The 19,602-nt window shown below is 43.1% G+C and overlaps 1 protein-coding gene across 1 annotated transcript in view; it reads left to right on the top strand.

Annotated features, from left to right (window-relative positions):
- Positions 1–6,394: 6,394 nt before the first annotated feature.
- Positions 6,395–19,602, top strand: part of SMYD2 (SET and MYND domain containing 2) — a gene marked incomplete at its 5' end in the record, with an annotated part of 31,310 nt that continues 18,102 nt past the window's right edge. Inside the window, 4 exon segments of the mRNA XM_081998164.1 lie at positions 6,395–6,576; positions 9,678–9,741; positions 17,089–17,199; positions 18,825–18,885. Coding sequence (XP_081854290.1) covers positions 6,395–6,576; positions 9,678–9,741; positions 17,089–17,199; positions 18,825–18,885 — 418 coding nt within the window.

The raw sequence follows: 19,602 nt of genomic DNA on the forward strand, positions 1-19,602 counted from the left end.
GAAAGTTGCAGCCAGATGACAAAAGGAGAGGCAGGGGAAGAATGTGACAACTTAATGATGCTACGGTGGCACCGGGTAAGATCTTCAGCTTGAACGAGCAGGTGCCGTTCCTCCAAAGTCAGTGGAGAGATGCTGATTTACACCAGTGGAGAATCTGACATGTTATATTTTTTTATTTGCTTGAGTCCTGCCGTGGCTCCATAAGCAAAGGTTAATGCAGGTCTGCCAGGGGCAGGCTGGAGTTAACACAGAATGGCAGTTGTGAGGTTGCTGATTCTGATAAAAGCAAATTGTGAACTGCAAGCATCTGAGTGTTGAGTGTCACATTCACACCTAACAGCTGCCCTTGCCTGTTCCCCACAGTCATCCGGTTCTGTCATCATGATATGTTCCTGAAACCACATTTGTGCTGCTGTCACTTTTTGTCTTTGGAAATTTGTGTACAGGCTTTCTATAATGACATACTAGAAATGCTTGTAAACTTTGAAGGAGTGGATTAAAATATATTTAATCCAGACAAATCACTCCCATACATTAGGCAGAAACTTGAGTCTTCACTTCTAGATCTGCACTCTCCCCTGTAAATACTTGCAGTAGGGATGTTAATACTTAGAAAGTTGCAGGAAGTATTTGATGGGTGACAGTGGAGAAGAGTTTGTTCCCTTCATTAAAAAAAAAAAGGGGGGGGAACCTCTTTCTAGGTCTCTGGGTCTTTTACTGTCACAAACGTCTCTAAAGAGAAGAGACAGAAACCTCCATGGGGTTGCCCGGCTTTTCCATTTCCACCAGCCCTCTTTGGCTGGGAACAGCCCGACTATCAGAGCCAGGGCATCTCTAGAGTGTTTTTGTCTGTGTATAAGCACTGGCAATGTCAATACTGTCAACACGTCAACAATCCGTGGCATAGATGTGGAAGATAACATGAGGATGTCAACCCCAGGGCCCTCCCAGGGCTGGGAGCACACCAGCCCGAGAGACACACCGTGGCACACCGTGCTGAATTCTGAGCTCACTGTCATCCCTGAACTCCCACCTTGCAGGTTATTTCCTAAAAGTCATTAACTGCACTTTTCCTCTTTGAAAGGCAGCATTTCCCAACTGCTGCTGAGTTTTTACCTTCACACTTAATGTCTGGTTTGCAAAGAATTAATATAAACTTGCACTCACCTGCTGAAAAGGTGCAATTCTCTGAACCCAAACTACCCAAAAATTGCCAGGATACCAGAAGCAGCTGCCTAGCCACAGCAGGACAGAATTCAGGGTGAGCTGTGAGATCTGCCCACAAAGGCTATTAAACCAGCTTACACTGAGCTGTTACCTGGACCTCAGCGCGGGACGTCCTTCCAGCTGCCCCAGCTATCCTGTTGTCAGTACCTGCACCGGCCAGCTGAAAGCAGCTGATGGTACCAATAGTTTTTTGGGGTTTTTTTTTGGGGGGGGGGGGAAGACAAAAAAGACAAGGTTAGTAAACCAGATCTCTCTGGAAATAATTGCATTAAATATAGAAAAGGTTATATATGGTTTCCTTTGACCTTTCTCTCCCCACAGGCTGCTGGCCTATGATTGTTCCTTGTACCTACCCTGTAGCTGATTTTATTGTTTATTCCTAGCTCCTCCCCCAAGTTTGCTCAGGGCCCTGTGTCTTAGCAAGTGACTCCCCACTCCCTTTCCAAGTTCAGAACCTTTCTGGCTAGAGTCTGTGGTGACACATAACACAAAAAGACAGCTTTGGGCACAGGGCACGCAGCCGTTCCTGCGCAATACAGTCCACGCTTCGGTGGTACCGTTTCTGGAAGATTAAGTGATTAAGCCTAACTAAAAGTGACTAACAGGGATGGATCTTTTCCTGTCAAACGCACACGGTTTTCCATAGAGCAGCTCCAGGGTTCTGAGCGAAGGTGAACAGCTCTGCTTCTAAAGACATCTTAATTTTAAGATATTCAAAGAGCAGGCATGACACTTTGTTCTGTGACTTTCTTAAACCTATACCCAACTTCACATCCTTTCATGAGCTATCATCTTTCATATTTAAAACAGAAGTCAAAAAAAGGCAGAGGAAGTAAAAAGTACAAGTCTCCACAGATATAAGGTATAATTTAGTAAAATATCATTTCATCACCCAATCCTGCCAAGTCCTCAACACATCCTGCAGGGTACAGACTCCTCGGTTGTAGGAGGAGTGAGAGCGCTCCAGTCCTCTTCTGGTTACTTGATGAAACTCCCTCGTGTTGGCTATTTATTCAGCAACTGCATGCATATTTATATGGTGAAAGCCTTGAGAATCTTCATAAATTGATTAGCAAGTCTGTGTTTTGCAATAAACAATATTTATTTAGGCATTCAAACTGATTCATGAAAACCCACATTCAGATTACCTGATGAACATGGTATGAAAACACAGATAAAAGAGGGAGATGCAAAAGAGTATGTTTTATTTACAGGTTTTGTATAAATATAGAAAAAAGGGGATGGGATAAATATGCTAACAAAGAGGTTACAAAACTATTTTCATTAATAACTTATCAAACCAGTTTTATTTCTTGAAAACATCCAAAGTAAGCTAAACGCTATGCAGGCAGCTGGTTGTATTTCTCCTGGAGGGTTTGAATGGGGCTGCAGGACGGTGCTGAATTTCACTCTTGTGGATAAATTCACACATTATCTCTTGGAAAGCTACGTTTTTCAGGGTGGAATAAAGCCTATTTAGTAAATTATTATTTTTGTTTTTAAAACTAAATGACTGTTTATTAAAAAAGAGAGCTACTGAAATTCAAAATTTTCCTCATTACCTGAGGCATAATCAAATTGTCAGCTGTTCAACAAGGGTGATAATGTGGAACAGGAGTGTGATAACGTTTGCCATCATCCCAGCTGGTTCCCCAGAAAAGAAACCTCCTCACGAGCTTCTCATCGGTGAACCTAGATGATTTTAGAGAAGCCTATGACCTGGCACAAGGTATTGTTTAGAAGTTATCTGATAATGTGCATGGGTTGTTAGACCTCTTTTATTTGGACAGAAGATTGTTCGAAACAGAAATTAAATCCTGACTTCATTAAAGAAAGTAGGAATTTGTCATTGACTTCAGCGTGACCAGGATTTCACTCCTGGAGTATATCATGCTGTGTTTTCAGACTTGGGAAGCAAATACTGAATCATTTAATTTTACCAATGTCTACAAGTACTAATGTAGAGAGAAAAAAACTGAGAACTTTTCAAAATAGCGTATAATGTTATAACAAGATCCAGTAGCTGAAAAGGCAACTGGGCATATTAAGGGTAGAAATAAAGCATATGTGCTTAGTAGGTTTTTGGTAAAACCACTTATTAAGGACATTTTAAAATCAAGACTGGCTGTTTTCTAAAAGTTTTGGTCTACTTTGAGCAGGAATTAGCTCAAGGAATTCAATAGCCTGTGCAGTATAAGCAGTCAGAGTAAATGTTTTTAAGAGCTATGGCTCTATTCGCCTATCTATAATTGACCCATCAATTAATCAAACTGGATTGAACATAAGGGCAGTTTCCCAGTTACTGCTAATTCATTCATAAAAAAAATACATTATCGATTACTATTTTTAAGTATACTTAGTTGCAGAAATGCCTGTAATTAAGAGTCCCGACCTTTGAGCTAGACATCCACGATCTATCCTGCACTGGGATACAAAGAGTAAATGGCAGTCCTCACTGGCAAGATGCAGTACTTGGTTAGTCAATTAGATGCTGCTTTTATTATTCTAACTGGATACACTAATTCCACCCCTGCTGTCCATAGATCTGCAGTGGGTCATGATTAACATTTAGCTCAGTGGTAAAGGGTGATGTGACTGAACCTATTTTCATTGCTCACTCTCTCCTTGTAAAAAGGTGAAGTTTTAACCAATTCAGATAATGTTGGTCCAGAAAGATACATTATTTTCGCCGTGGCTCCGTTAGTTTCATCATGTTACGATGAACGAGAACTCCAAAGACGTTAAAGATGTGCAACTGGATGGAAAATACATTAGTCACATAGAATAGTTTATTCTCAGGGCTCTGAGGGCACAAATAGGCCTTCATTTCCTTGGCCAGCCTTCCTGGGGACCCCCACCCACAACCTTTGCACCTTGTCTTCAGCTGCCCCAGCTGGGGCTCCCCGGGGGGCCCTGGTGCTGTCGATGGACCTGTTGCCAGCACATGGCATTGTTTGTCCCTGCGGGACTGTGCCGTGGTGGGATCCAGCTTCAGATCAGGTGGAGGTTGGGGGTATTGCATGATTTCCTTTATACTAGAGTACTTCCAAATTCTGATTCTCGGGGTCACCGCACAGTTAGTTGAGCTTATGCAGCTGTGGAAGTGCTTCACAGCTGAAAATGTGGTGGGGTTAGGGCAGATGCAGATACACCTGTGCTGCAGCCCAGGTGGTGTGCTGAGGTAGCTCTGAAGTGGTTCGTTTGGGTGCCAACAGCAGAGGAAGACTAGCACCCAGCCTGACAGACATCCACGATGCTGGGGAAAATTCCTTGTACCTCAGTGTTGCTTTTCACCTGTGTTGTGGCTGTTGCCTTGTGTCTGCAATAAGACGGTATGGGATACATTATATTTTTTGCAAATTGAATTTTGCATGCTTATTTTCTCTACTGTTATTTTGGTGTTTCTACTTCTATGTAGTTGAAATTATCCAGAGAAATAGGCTGGGTTGGAATAATATTGAATAGTGACACACTACTGCTGCTGTTTCGGTTTAGGACTAGATTCTCGGCTCAGCAACACAAGAATAGCTTTAGCAAAATAAATAGCCCTGTTACATACTGCACTGTTAATAAGGTTAAAATCTAGTCCTTTCATTTGGATCCTACAGGATCAATTTTTGTTTTATTTAGCTACATTTTCAAAGCACTTTTGCAAGCAAATTTCTTATTTCAAGTTTGCTTCTTCACTGTACTACTTTTCTTTCCACTTCACTGACTTATTTCCTTGTGGAAATTTTGAGCTGTGTGTGTGTTTAGTCAAAAAGGAGCTTACCAATGATTTGCTGTACAAATAATTCAACATAAATCTAAATACACAGATATTAATAGCAGAGATTACAACCTTTGGATGCTTACATCAATCTCACACTGCTCATGAACTACAAGTGGCACCAAATATATTTTCATTCACTTTTATTCCTGAAAGGAATATTCTCTTAGTGCTATACCAGGGTGTTGTACGGCTGATAATTATATGCCAAGTACTTGGGCACAAAGCTGTAGCGCTTTTCTTAGTACAGACAGCTTTATTGGTTTCCCTTGGGTTGCATTTGGATTTTAGTAATAGATTTATTCTTAATAATTCTAAGATTGGAATTCTTACTTTGCGTAAATCCAGTATTTTCTTGCTGTTGGAGGTTTTGTTGTGTTTACAATACGGCTGTCACTGTCAGACTTCTTGTTGTTTCTTTGCTGACTGATTTGTTACACAGAAAAGCCTATCCCTTATGACAATTTTTCATTCCATGGGATTTTTTTGGCTCAGACTACCGCATGTTATCTTAAAATACTAGGAGAGGATGGTTAGCTTTCCAGCCTCTGAGCTGTAACCCAAATCTGGCATCTAGCAGCCCCGCACTAGACCGCTGGGCTGGCCGAGGCCCCGCCCTGACTCCCAAGCTGGCCCAGCTGCAGCAGGGCTGGGCCGGCTGCCTCCCAAGGCCCCTTCCCTTTCTGTTTTGGGATCTCCCGACCACCGCACCATCGTCAGTGGCCTTGCATCCTCACACCACTGGAGAAATGGGTCACACAGGGGTCTCTGCTCTAGTCACAAAGCAGGCCGTGACAACTGAAGCCTCCTGTGACCTGAACTGCAAAACGGCTCATGACTTCATGACTGAAGCGCGTTGTTTTGGGAGGCTTCGCTGCTGCTCTAGATAGGGGCTGTGGTGGTGGTGGTGGGGCGAGCCCCTTCCCGGATGCAGCCGATGCTTGAAGTCTGGGTCGAGGCTGAGTCTTGGAGAGGGTTTCCACCGCGTCTGTGAGTGGAGCGATGCATGGGCAACCCCCTCCATGATGCCAGCCCACGGCGGGTAGGTTGAGGGGGCCGTGGGCCAGACAGGTCCCCCAGCACGCCCGCCGGGCAGGGTTTCGAAGGACGGAAGGGTTTCGAAGGTTTGCGGAAGGACGACTTCCCGGGTGCGCAGCCGCCGGCCGGCCGCCCTACCCGGTCACCGCCGGCTAATCCCCTGCCGCCCGAAGGAGGCGCTCCCCGCGTAGCTCGGCAGGCAGGGGCAGGCGGCAAGCGGCCCTGCGGTGCCCCGCAGCGCGCTAGGACCCGGCGGGCCCCGGCCGCGGCCTCCCCGGGCGCCCGCTGCCGGCGTACGGGGGCCGGGAGGGGAGCGCGGCGGAGGCCTCCCGCGGCGCCCCTTCCCTTCCCGGCGGCGGGATGCGCTCGGAGGCGGCGCCGCAGCCGGGCGGCCTGGAGAGGTTCGTCAGCGCCGGCAAGGGCCGGGGGCTGCGGGCGCGGCGGCGCTACGCCGTGGGGGAGCTGCTTTTCAGCTGCCCGGCCTACACCTCCGTCCTGACCGTCAGCGAGCGCGGCAGCCACTGCGACGGCTGCTTCGCCAGGTAGGGCCGGGGGAGGCCTAGGGCTGGCCGGCGGGGCGGCTCGGCGGGCAGCGGCGGGGCCGGCCCCGGGGCGGCTTCTCGCGGTTCGGCCGGCGGCGGCCCGCCCCGCGCCAGCGGCGGGTCGGCCCACCCGCGTCCCCCGGCCGTGGCCGCGTCAGTCAGCGGCGCGCCGGCCGTTGCTCGGCGAGCGGGCGCTCTCGGCGGCCCCGCGAGCGCTGGACATGGCAGCCGTGCCCCGCAGCGGGTGCGCTGGGGGCTCCGGCGGCCTTTCTTGGCAAAACTTCCCTCCTCCTCGGCCCGTGGGTCTCTGGCGGCAGCGCCGTGAGGAAACTTCTACCTCAGAACCGGCTTCCCTTGCTTTTAACTGTTCAGGGAAAAGAAAGAAAGAGAAAAAAGTTGCGCTCTTCGCGTGCTCCGGCAGTCACGTAGCCACGCGTGTAACCTCGCTCTCCCGGGGGGTTCGATCGAGCCGCCTAGTTTTGTAGTAACGTAATATCCGCTGATTTTAATGAAGTTTTGACAAGGGAGAAAGGGTCTGCACTTGCCTATTTCACGTTTTGCATTTTCATGGTGCCAGTGGAATCTATATTAATAGAATATATCTGTATCTGTAACGAAATATACAGAAATAACTGTATATTTCTGCTTCTCTGTCCAAAACCTTAGTCTTCTGGCAAATTACTTTCACCAAGGGAAAGCCCAGGCAGCACGAGGGGTTCGTTACAGTGGGGTGGTGAATTGAGAGGCGCCTGCCGCCGTGCCTTTCGTGGCTCCTGGCCCTGGCAGGCTTGCGGGATGCTGGAGTTTTCTGGGGGCTCCGCAGCTGCCCGCCTCACCTGTGCGGAGAGGCGGTTTGACCTGCTGGGGGTATTCCAGTGGTTGCCATCAACATCTCAATGTCAGCTGCTGCGGGGGGGCGGGGGAAAGGCAGTTTAGGGTTATCGTTAGAAAGTTAGGCATGGACGTGACACTGCAGCATGTCACACCATATTTTTAAAAGGTGTAGTATTTGCCCGACTTCTGGCAGCTTGCTGAAGAATCACAGGGCTTACCTGGTTATAACTTGGAGCAGATGCTAGTGTTTGCCTCAGTAAAGGAAAGCAACTGTTGTACTTTTACTGTTTTTATCAATACGTAAGTGTTGCTAGCATAGGCAGACTGAAGAATATAATTATTACACTCTAGTAGGTCTTTTCATCTCATGTTCTGTCATCTTAACTCACTTATGCTTTTCATTTTCTTGTCTTTTCACTTCACCTGGTGCTTTTTCTTTCCCCATTACATTATCTACTTACATGACGTACTTTATTCACCCCTCTCTTTGCATATGAGCACCTAATACACTTCCTAATGAAGTCAGTGAAGCGAGTTCCATTAATTTGAAGAACTGTAGAGCTGAGGTGATTTTTTCCTCTCCATACCGGTGGCTTTTCCTAGCCTCTAAGTTTTTTGTTTTTTTCTTTTCTCTTGTGCCTAACCACAAATTCCCTTGTGCAAAAAACCCTGGCTGGTTTTGTTTATCACATCCCGAAGATTTCTCTCTGTAAAAGGACCAAGGAATACTTTTCATGCTCTATTGATACAAAGTAGTATTGTAGAGTTAATAGTTATCTCAAGGAATGGCTTTTAAAGATCATCTCCAGGAGCAGCCTATTTAAATGCTGCGTGTTCTCCACAGAAGCTTCTCCCATGGAGCTCTGGAAGAGCACGGTGATCAAGGAATATTCTGAATGCAGTACCATAGCAGTTACAGTGGGGTAGTCTGAAACCTATTTCATGCCAGAGTGATGATGTTCCACTAAGAGGAAAGGTACCTCCGTGATGTAACTTGATCTGCCAGTGCTCAGAAATGTACTTTGTGTCTGTGCCCCATTGCATTAGCACTAGATTTGGAACTGTGCTTGCTGAACTCACGAAGAGCATTAGGAGGAAGGCTGTGGGCTCAGCGCTAGTCTTGAGAAGAGAAAATGCTAAGTGGTTGTAAAACTGTTGTAGTAAAATGGGCAGAATGAGACTAGAATGTGGTATTTGCATCTGATAGTATTTGTTACTTTAAATACGCAGCTGCGCTTGAGGCACATACGGCCAGCAAGCAGAGTCATGATGTTAGCCTGACTCACTCACGTTGCGTCTTCTACTCTGCAATAACAGTCCGAGGATGTCAAGACTTGCTATGCTTTACAGACTCCGAATGCCAGTGACCTCTGAAGTGCTGCATGCTATCATATTGTGCAAGGACACTCACCCTTGTTTTACTCCAGTGAACTTACCTCAGTTTAAGACAATTTTTTTGCAACTTATACTGGGGAGGGTGTGTAGACATTTTAAAGTATTCAGCCCTGCTGAGAGATCTCTATTGCTGTCACACCAAAATATCACATGTTGGGTAACACATGCTCTATTTTTGATAGGATCTGCTACAACACATGCACCTTGAAGCAGAAAAGGACCTTCCTTTTGGCAGTTCCCTGTGTTGGGATATATACAAATGTAAAAAAAGGAGAGCGTGAGTCTTAGGTCACCTTAGAATACGCAGATATTAGAGCAGAAGCTAGCAGGACAGTAAGAGACTATGTGGTGACAGGAGATCAAACTGTATTTAATAATGCAACACGTTTTCTTGGTATTGGGAGGCTGTTACTCACAAAACAGCGGTCATGCTTTCGGTAACCAGACAGAGAAGCAATGGAACTGGCAGAGGAGAAGCAGAGGGTTAATATTGCTGAGCAAGTATACACAGCAATTGGGAAGTTTGGAGGACAAGGAAAAGTTAGCTATCAGTGTGCATCATACAGTGGCAAAAAAATAACAATGTCTGTCAAACAGCATAGAATAACATGTTTCCAAACCCATCAATTTATCAGAACAGCAGCGTGCTGTTGCATAATAACAGTTTTTAGGAAAAACTTGCTTTTGAAACTGTAAACAAATAGAAATAGTGTCTGGTATCGGAAGATGGGATTCAAGCTGTAGTTGCAGTGTTCTGAATTAAAATACAGTTTTCATTGTGAAATGCAAAATATTGTGCAAAAAGTGATACAGGATACATTCGTATTTCATTCAGGTTTATAGATTAGAATAACTTCTGTTTTCTTTTTAAGGAAAGAAGGATTGTCCAAGTGTGGAAGATGTAAACAGGCCTTTTACTGTGATGTGGACTGTCAGGTATGGTAATTGTGGTGGGAAAGGGGCGGGCGTTGCTGAACTCCGTTTTTTGTTTGTGTGGCATTGATAGTCTCTAATTGTAGCTATGGTTAACAGTAGTCCAGTCAGCTTCAGCATCCCACAGATGCTGACCATGGAGTTGTGCATTGGACAATTACAGGATTTGGACATGGTCTGCATGAGTCTTTCAAGATCAGTAGCTCCAGGGCTCGGTACCACAGAGACTTTGATTAGGGCTGCCTGTCAGCCCACTAATTACGTCTGTATTACTTCTTTCTTTAAGCACAAACCAGATAATCTAACATTAGCTCACTAAACTGGTAAGAGAGTCTGTGTCTAATGGAAAAATCAAATCGCTAAATAGCTATCCTAAGGGGTTTTTGTTGGATTTTTTTTTTTTTTTTAGAATCTTTGCAAATATTTTGGGTGGCCACAGCTGACAGTAGTCATCACCATTTAAAACCTACCATGCTTTCTCCCTAACTCATTCTGGCTTTTATTCTTTTTGTACATTTTGTTTTTTAAAAGCCCCTGAAAATAGAATATAAACATAGTCTAAAGTAGAGCAATGTAAAGACATCCAGAATATTTGCATGCAGTTTTAATTCCATTTTGACTTAAAACTAGAATAAGTACCTTTCAGGAAAATAATTTTTGCCAGAACTACTGTCTAGCCTTTGTGGGCTGTCAAACTTGATATGGAAGAATTACCCAGTTTACGCATGGAAAAACTCAGCTGGATTGCTAGTTATGCTCATGTAAGCTATGTAAGATCTGTGGTGCTGGGCACAGAGCGTGGAACAGTGCTTGTGAAAGATTTGAGTCGGCAAAGGTCTGGCATGCAACTACATGTTAGCTATAAGTAATCCAAACCTCCTACATGGTAGTGTGTTATTGAGTGCGTGGATTGCTTGCAAAGTATTCTCCATTGTCATTATCTGGACGGAGATGTTGTGGTTTGTGCTGTTCAGTTCCCAAGTACTTTGGAGATGGCTACCACTTTTGTTTCAAGGATGTCTTATTCTCACATTGTGCAAGTTGCAAAGCGAGCCTGGATTCCCCTTAGTTTTCCTTCTGTTCCCTCCCCGGATTCCTGCTTTCCCACAGCGTCTTAGTGAAATGTGGGTGAATCAAATGGCCTTTTAGTTTTGAAGCACCAGGAGGACTCAAAATGCTTAAATCATATTTTTACAAAATTTGCAATAGTTCACAGAATATTGAAAGACTGATGGCCAGCAGTTGCTGGGAAGAAGGAGAACACTTACTGTATGAGCATCCTTAAGGCTCTTGAGAGAAATCTGTATGAATTTTAAAGACAGTGTAGAGAAAACCCACGATTCGTTGATGAGAAATGCTTATTTGTTAGAAGTGTTTCCATATGACATTATTTCTTAGGAAGCTTTTAACTAGATGAGGGAAGGAAATACTTAAACAAAGGAACTTATTGGCTGTCTAGTGCTTTTTATGTGAGATTGTGAATTTCTTCTCTTAACATATGAAATTCACAATGGTTTAATGAAGCGGGTAAACAAGATTTACTGAAGTAGGAAAGCTCAGTGATTTGTGCCAGGAAAAACAGCAAGTAGATATCACGGTAGAAGCAGTAGAACTGATCCACGGTCCTTTGCTTTTACTTCCAAGTCCGTCCCTCAGTGTCCTGATTTCTAGCCTTGACAAAGTTTATACTTTTATATTTAAGAACAAGGAGGTATTTTTCTCTCTTTTCCCTGGGTAAAGTCTTGTTACCTGTGTTGCTTCCTTAATTTGTTGGGTTTTTTTTTTTGGTGGTCAGAATATTCTTGACTATTCTTTCTCTAGTGGGGCATATTCCAAGAATAAAAAACTGAACTGCTCAAACTGAGTGTCCTTAAGACTGCAGGAGATAATGCTGAGTAGAAGCCTTCTATCTGATCAGTTAATGAATTAAAATCGTTTCTACCTGTTGGTGTGTAGTAGGATGCTTTAGTTATAAAGGCATTTTCTTAGATATTTTGATATCTAGACAGTAGTAGGACAAGGACAGGTACTAGCACTTCATTCTTATTGCGTACGGCTTTTGACTCCCTCCTAGTTGATATAACATTATCTTCAATGTTTTGGGCCCTTCTGAGTCAGTTGGATGAAATTTATGGATGTGTCTGAGATTGAATTCTTTGACATTCTTTCAAAGTTACCTTCAAGCATAATATTCTCTAGAAACCAGTCTCCACTGACTATACATGCTGCACAGACCATCTGCACTGCATCTTCATCCCTGTCTTGTTCAAAGGCATTTTTCAGCAGTTCAGCAATTCTTTGTCAAATCCAAAAAGGACAGTTGTGCCTTGATACTGAACTTGTAACATTGGGATATACAGTAAATGTGTCCCTTTTGCCTCCATGTATGTGAGACTTCTTCATGCAACACTGATAAAAAGGCAGGGCTGTACTTGAGAATTGTGATGGCATTGTTCATTTGGTTTTTATTTTTCGAAGTTAATTTTCTCTGTAAATCCATGTTTTCTTTGCTCCATTTGGCTAACAATTACATGTGCTCAACAAGGACATGGTACGATTTCATATGTTCATTAGTGCCTTGTTACTCAATAGAATTCAGTTTGACAGCTGTTTGTCGCATGAAGTATACTGTATGGGATAGAAAACCAAATTTTTTGAGCTTACTCTTTTCTTACTTAAAGACGTGCTATATCACAATTCATAGGAATTACTTCTAGTGGTGGGGAGAGATGAGTTAGAAGGAGACAAGAGAAAGGTACCAAAGTGTGCAGCAGGAAACAACTTTTTGGGATGTCTTTTTTAGAATTACGGATTTTGTAACTGCAGACGTCTTCCTCTCTCTAGTGTGTTTCTGTTGAATGAGATCTTTTTTTCCCCTCTTGCAGCATAATGTGGTTTTTGAAAGTAAAGTTAGTGACGCTGCGTGTATTTCACACTCTGTTGAGCCATATCATATCCTGTTTTGAAGTTCTTAAAATACTTTCCAAGCATTTAATGAATGAGGCCTCACAGCAGCCTTTGTGGCATTTCTGTTGCAAATGAAGTGTGGATACATGAAGATACATTCAGTTGCTGAAGATCCCCCAAATGGTAGAGTGCATCTCCTGACATCCGGCCAGGCGTTTGGTGCGTTGACCACATCCTGCTTTGCAGTATAATTCCTTTGCCCTGGTTGCTGGGGAAGGTGGTGTCACACTGTAGTGTGAGGGACTGAACCCAGGGTAAGACAAAGTCTTGCAGTGACGTAGTGGCTCATTTGGTTATGGCACTCTCTATACACACACATATGCGTGCACGCTGGCCCTGGCACAGTTCACTTAGTGCTAACATATGTCTTTTGCCTGTTTTGGTCTATTGTTTTGCTTTTAAGATCGATAACTTCAAGTTTGACCTATATTAAGCTGGCTGTTCCATCAGGGTAGGTTCAGTCTCAGATGCGGGGCATGTGAGAGAGGAAGTTGACTTCACTGCCTGTCCTTGCTGCCTTGAATGTCTTGTGGGTTGGGGGGATCTAGCTTGGGTTTGCTGCGTCTTTCTTTTCCCAGCCCCTAACCCAGTTCTCCTTCTAGAAGGGTTTGTGATTTCCAGCTGATTCATACTGTTCTGCTCTCCACTATTGCCTTCTCGAACCACAGGCCTGTTATTATAGTAGTGGCTTTCAGGCCCCATCTGCAGCTGTTCAGGTCTTGACTTCTTAAATTATAATAATTTTAGTCAAACAGCAGGAGACCTGCGCTCTTTTTTTTTCCTCAGAAATTAGCTGCTGAACCACTCTGAAGAGAAATGTTTTAAGAGGGTTATGTGGTTGCAATTGTGGAGCTGGTGAACTTGAACCAGCTACTGGAGCTTCTCTTTCTGTTATTACACATAGCTATTATTTATCCCAGACAGAGTGGAGATCAGCTAGACAAAGTGCAGAAAGATGTTTTTGTCATGACAGTCCATATTTGAAATATATTTTGAACAAAATATGTCATGTTAAAGAGTGCTGTAGTTGATATTTCTCTAGTAAGGGAAACATGTATTTTTTTTTTAGCCAGCTAGTAAGCGTCAAAATGTAGTTGTAGACCTGGAATTAGCATCAAACAGATGTGTTTTAAATGGAACCTTGTAGAAGTTGTGCACTGCTCTTTGGTGAGCTGTAGAAAAAATATGAAATTCTTGCTGTAATGATTCTTCACAAGAGGAATCTGACACTGACCCTGCTTAAGATTGCCTTGGGGAAGTGTCTGTCCCCCTATCTATCCAAAAACTTTCTCCATGTAATCTTTGATAAATGTTTCCTATGAACCCTTTGAACATTAACCCATGGAAGTCAAATACTCTCTACGGTCCAGCATTCGGTAGGTGATGGTAGGGAAGGATGGCTGTGAAGGTGTGTAAAACTCTTGCCTTCACTACTTGGTGAAGGACTGTATTGGAGAACTTTTACGGAATAATATCAGACAATAGAAGTTGCCTCACTGAAATTTGATTGAAGAGTTGGGTGGCATTTGAGCATAATTGGACCTTAAGCTTTGAAAGAAGTGGGCTTAACTCTTACGCTGGCTTGCCCAGCATTTCTGTCTGGTATTTGTGTGTGTTTCTTTTTGATCAAGTGAAATACAACCGAAATTTTACATCCCGTTGAAAAAGTCCATTTGAAGAAGGAGATTTGGACTTGAGTCTTATTTTTTTTGAGTATTACGTTTTGTTGTTTGGGTGGGTTTTTTTATGCTGAGCTATATGACAGTGTTCTGGGAATTAATCCAGTGATTCTGGATGGTGGAATCATTTTGAAGAACTTGGTGGGGAAGATTGTTTCCATGCTTTGATGTGAAAAGCATAAGCTTTAAAGAACTTCCCTTCCAAAAATGTTGTCACTCACTCCTAAATGAAGGGAAAAATACTGTGGATGTAATGAAAGTAGGAAGAACATATAATTAATGTGGCATTAAGGATTCAACTAGTACAATACTACCTGTTATAATTCAAACTACTTAGAGAAAAATGTGGAAAAGAATGCAAAATACAGTCCTGCTGTGATCGCAGGGCAAGCTGCTGTCACAGTGTTTCCATCCCTCCCAATACTCTCTCTTCTTGCGGTGTTTCAGGCTTTTATCTCATTTTGCACAATTCGGCCATATCGTGTCCCTTTAACCTCCCTACTGGTTCATATAACTCAGTATGAATCTGCCTGGGGAAAGATTTTAATTAACAATGTGTGAAAAATAAAGGGAACAGACGGATTTTTAAAAAACACTGCTTTGAGACAGGCACATGCCTTTGCATTTTGATTTTTTTTTTTTGTTTTATTGGGTAATCTCTCCTGTTTGTTCAACTGCTGTGTATGGGTGTGGGTCCTACAAAACTTCGTGTTCTGTGCCTTCGCTTCTTTCATACCCAGCAATCACGCTGAAGTTGGTGGATGTCGTGAGTGTGCAAGAAGGGGTGAGAGATGAGGTCTCCCTCTGTCTCTCTTCTTAGCCCTTAGCATGTGGATTCCTAAGCAAAGGCTATCAGGAATTTTCCAGAAAAAGGTCTTGGGGCATACATTGGAAACAGGCCTGCTGGGGGATGCATTTTGTAGTGTGACAGCTGTGGGAGAGTTGAGAGTGTAATTTCACATGACATGATTACAGTGTAATATACTATTTTGGTTCTCCTGATCTGTATTGCTGCTTCCTCTTAGAACGTTTACACTGGAGCTTATTTCAAGCAGCCTGTACCTAGGTTTTTTTGGACGTACCATACTGAGATATCAAGGACAATGAAGTTGACATTGTGAGGGGTTGAATACCCTTGCAGTGTTGCACTACTTGAAATCCTACATGAAGGAGACTGGGGCAGGTGTTCACCTTTTTTTCCCTAATAAAATAAACTATTAAAGCTGTCCATGCCTAGGGAAATTAAAATGGACATTTTCAGTGGAAGAATTTTTGGTGTTCTAACTCTGAAATTAGTGATCTTGGCTTTTGTTTTGATCTGCAAAACCTGTAAATAAGTAGAGGCAGGAGACACTGGGGGTCCTGATTCAGCTGGCTGTTGGAGGTGCCTTGAGTTGTCCTATGTCGCCTCCAGCTGTAGCTCCCACAAGGAATACATCTCCCAGTAGACCTGTATCATATCTACTGGTCCTGTGTGGATGCTTTAGATAGCCTAGGGTGTCTCAGATGGCTCTTGCCATCAGTGGTTAGGCAGCTGAGGGAAACTGTGTTTCTTCTGTTTCTGCCGCTCAGTCACTCTGGGCTATATTGATTTTTTTTTTTAAATTATTTTTAAATTGTGTTTGAGTGGGTTTACACAGGGTCTGTGATACTGGAGTGAATCACAGGGGATTTAAGAACTTTCTGGAGACTGCAAAAAGGTTTTCAAGTTTTCACTTTGAATCAATTATAAATTTGTGGGATTTGTTGTGATTTCTTTCCTCTGCTACCATTTTCCACCAGTTTAAATCTGGTCTGAAAACAAAACTTGATGCTCCCTACACAGGCAGAGATCTACAGGTCTGTTCTAACACAGTGCTATAAATGTATGTCTGGGATGAGATACAGAAATAAATAACTGCATTACTCAAAGAATATTTCCACGTCTGAATAAATAAATAAAATAAAATTTGATGCAGTCTGAGGACAGCTCATGCCAGGCTCTATGTGCCCATCTTTTTCGAAGTTTCTGTTGCTTTGGAGGAAATGTGTAGAGTGCCAAAAGCAAGTGGCTTGTGCCATCGCTCCAAGTGTTATTGTATGTTGAGCTAGGGATATGCTATACATCCTTAACTGAAATGCGTTTGTCTTTATTAGTGTGTTTTCATTGCCTAGTTGTACTCTTATTCTACAACATTTAAGGAAAAAAATGTGATAATTCTGTTCAGTAGGTCTGGTTTTGACCTTACACACACAGATTCTTACAGTGATTGTGAATCCATTGACTTCAGACACATTACTCCTGATTACACCAGGGTTGTCTCATAATGAGGGGCCAAGGTATTAAATGGAAATGAACCCAATAAAGCCATGAAGCTCAGACCTACCCTGTCCTCACGTGCTTGATCTGAACAATAAGAACTGGTGATTTATAAATCATGTTGTCTGTTTGCTTCTTCGTCATTTTATTTTTTTTCCATTGAACAGATGAAGATGTTCTGACCTTAACTCATCCCTTGTGAATTTGTTTGAAAAAAGCAGGATAGCTGTACCCCTTAAATGTGACTCAAGCTTTTGTTCAGATTTAGTGAGCGTCATCTTATTTTTTTAAAGGAAACACATTTCACTTGACCTCTAGGATCTGGCAGGACTTGCTGCATCCTCTTTTGCATCACTTTATCTTTATGCCTTTTTTTTTTTTTTTAATATTGTTCTACATTTTCAGAAGGAAGATTGGCCAATGCACAAGCTAGAGTGTTCTGCCATGTGTGCTTTTGGGCAGAACTGGAATCCCTCTGAGACCGTGAGGCTAACGGCAAGGATCCTTGCCAAACAGGTGAGCAGGAGGCTATACTTGGGAGGTATGTTCCTATTCTGGGTGCCAGGGAAGGCAGGAAAATGAAAATTGACCGACAGTGACTGTCCCTGCAAAGCACATGCATACTAGCTTCCTGTGTACAGAAGCATTAGCAGCTGAATGCACTGACAGTCAGACCATTGTAGCAGTGTCAGGGCCACTATAGTCCAGCTGGAGACTTTTGTGGGAAGATGGCAAAAGGCTAGTGAGGTCTTAAGCTGTGTCGCTGTAACTTATGGCCAACGTACTGTTGAACAGAGTCTGGAAAAGTTTACTGAATAGTGTCACAATGTGCATGGTGTTTCAGCCTCCATTCTGGTAGGTTGGAGCCCTTAGTTACATGTGTGGGCTAGCACCAAGGCCACGTTGGTGAAGAGAAAGAAGAATGAGACTTGGTATATGTGGTTAAATTCTGAGGAGTGCTCCTAGTGTTATCTGTCTGCGGGCACTGACGTCTTTGAGGCAGTTGCCTATTGTGCTATTTTTTGCACAGCTATATCTACGTAGCATTGTGTAGTATATAACTCTCAGTACGTTTGTGAGTCAGGAACAACCTCTGAGGTATTCAGGTATAAATGTTTGCGATTACTGGCGTTAACTGGTGAAACACAGAAGTTGAGAGAGGAATCTCAGGCCCTTGGTCTCTGGAGAAAAAGAATGTTATTAATAAGGAAATAAGATTGCAATGTCAACCTCCATTTCAGTGTTCCCTAACTATATGGATACTGAGGATGACACAAGTGCTTACGGGGAGGGGACAGGATTCAGGAGTTTCAAGGTTATTACGCTGTGTATCTTTGTAGACCTCTAAACTCTCTGCAAAAACAAATCCTCTTTGAAGCACATTTGTGTGATTGAGGTCTGCTTATGTGACAAGGGCAACCTGGATACTGTATGTAGTGAGGATTTTGGTGGCCTGCTGGGAAGGTAGCTGGCATACTTGCTGTGTGTGTAGATGCGCATGTGTGAATGTATGTGTGTGTGACTTAATTAAAGCGTGGTTTAGTGGTGATCCACAAACAAAATAGAATGTTTAATGACAAAAAGTCATTGGAATAAATCTGTGCTTTTATTGCTTACAGGGAGGGGGGAGAACCCTACATGTCATATAAAAGCTAAATATGCAAACCATAGTCCCTGAACCTCAGCTGCTGGGCCACCTGCAAAGCCATATTTAATGGCCAAGATTACAAAGAAGTGGCCTTAGGCCAACAATGGAGCATTGCTTTTGAACTCTGTCAACAGTCAGTTTATTCACTTTCCTCAAAGCGAAGCCTGTCTCCTGCCTGCTTGCTATTGTTAGCAGCTTTCTGGGTGTCTAGAACAAAGCAAATGACATATTTAAAATACTGTTCAGTTTATGTGTATAAATTTGATAGGAGTTAATCTTTGGCCACCCTATTTGGTGCAGAGAGAACATTTCTATGGCTTTACTAAGGGCCGTCAATTTAACTCATTGCTGTTCATCAGCTTCTATAAATTCCATACAGTGGGGATTTGGGGTTGTTTTACAGGTAGGATTTCCAGCTTATAAACGAGTAGAAAAAACTACCAACTTAAAACATTAAAATATTTTCTCATTATTTTTTTCCCCTTATTGCTAGAAAACTCACCCTGAAAGAACACAGTCGGAGAAGCTGCTTGCTGTAAAAGAGTTTGAATCACGTAAGTAAAAAAGGCTTGCAGGTAAATAGAGGCAGTTATCTATATTCATGATTTGCTTCTCCCTGGCCCTCCTCCATCAAAACCTTTCAGAGCATCCTGCTCCTGTTGGAGGAAGGGAGTAAACAAAGAGAGTTGTGTCTTCTCATTTTTTGAAAATGCAGTGCTCTTCTTTCTTTCTTTTTTTTTTTTTCCTTGGTCACTCATGGGGGCTTTGAAACAAGGGTGAAAACCTAGACAGAATTAATTATGTAGCATACATCCATCTCATGGCTTTTCTGGTACTCTAGTGTCTTTTGAGAATTGTAATGTTGTAAAATTAAAATCGCTGGTATTTGTTACCAGGAGGCATAAAATCAGAGACAGTACAGTTGCTTGATGGTGACAGTGACTAAGGGGCTAATTGCAGAACCCTCTGGACTGTGCTTCGGTATCTGTCACTGCCAGTCAAATCTGACATGTTATATATGATTGTGTTGAAATTCCATGTCCTAAATGCTCAAAAATAATCCAAGGAAGGAGATGAGGCAATGGCTTGCTTTTAACTGGAAGGCTACTGTTTGCGTCCGGTGAGCTGGAGTTAGAAATTGAGCAACTGGGGACTAGTAATGATCCTGGCATAGTTTTCACTGATCTGTTGTTTCTTGTTGCTGGGGGTAATGCACAAGGAGACAATAGGTTTGTGTATTCACATTTCTTACTCTGATGGCTTCCAAAGTC

Source organism: Phaethon aethereus (assembly GCF_964289735.1).
Source record: "Phaethon aethereus genome assembly, chromosome: 3".
Lineage (NCBI taxonomy): Eukaryota > Metazoa > Chordata > Aves > Phaethontiformes > Phaethontidae > Phaethon > Phaethon aethereus.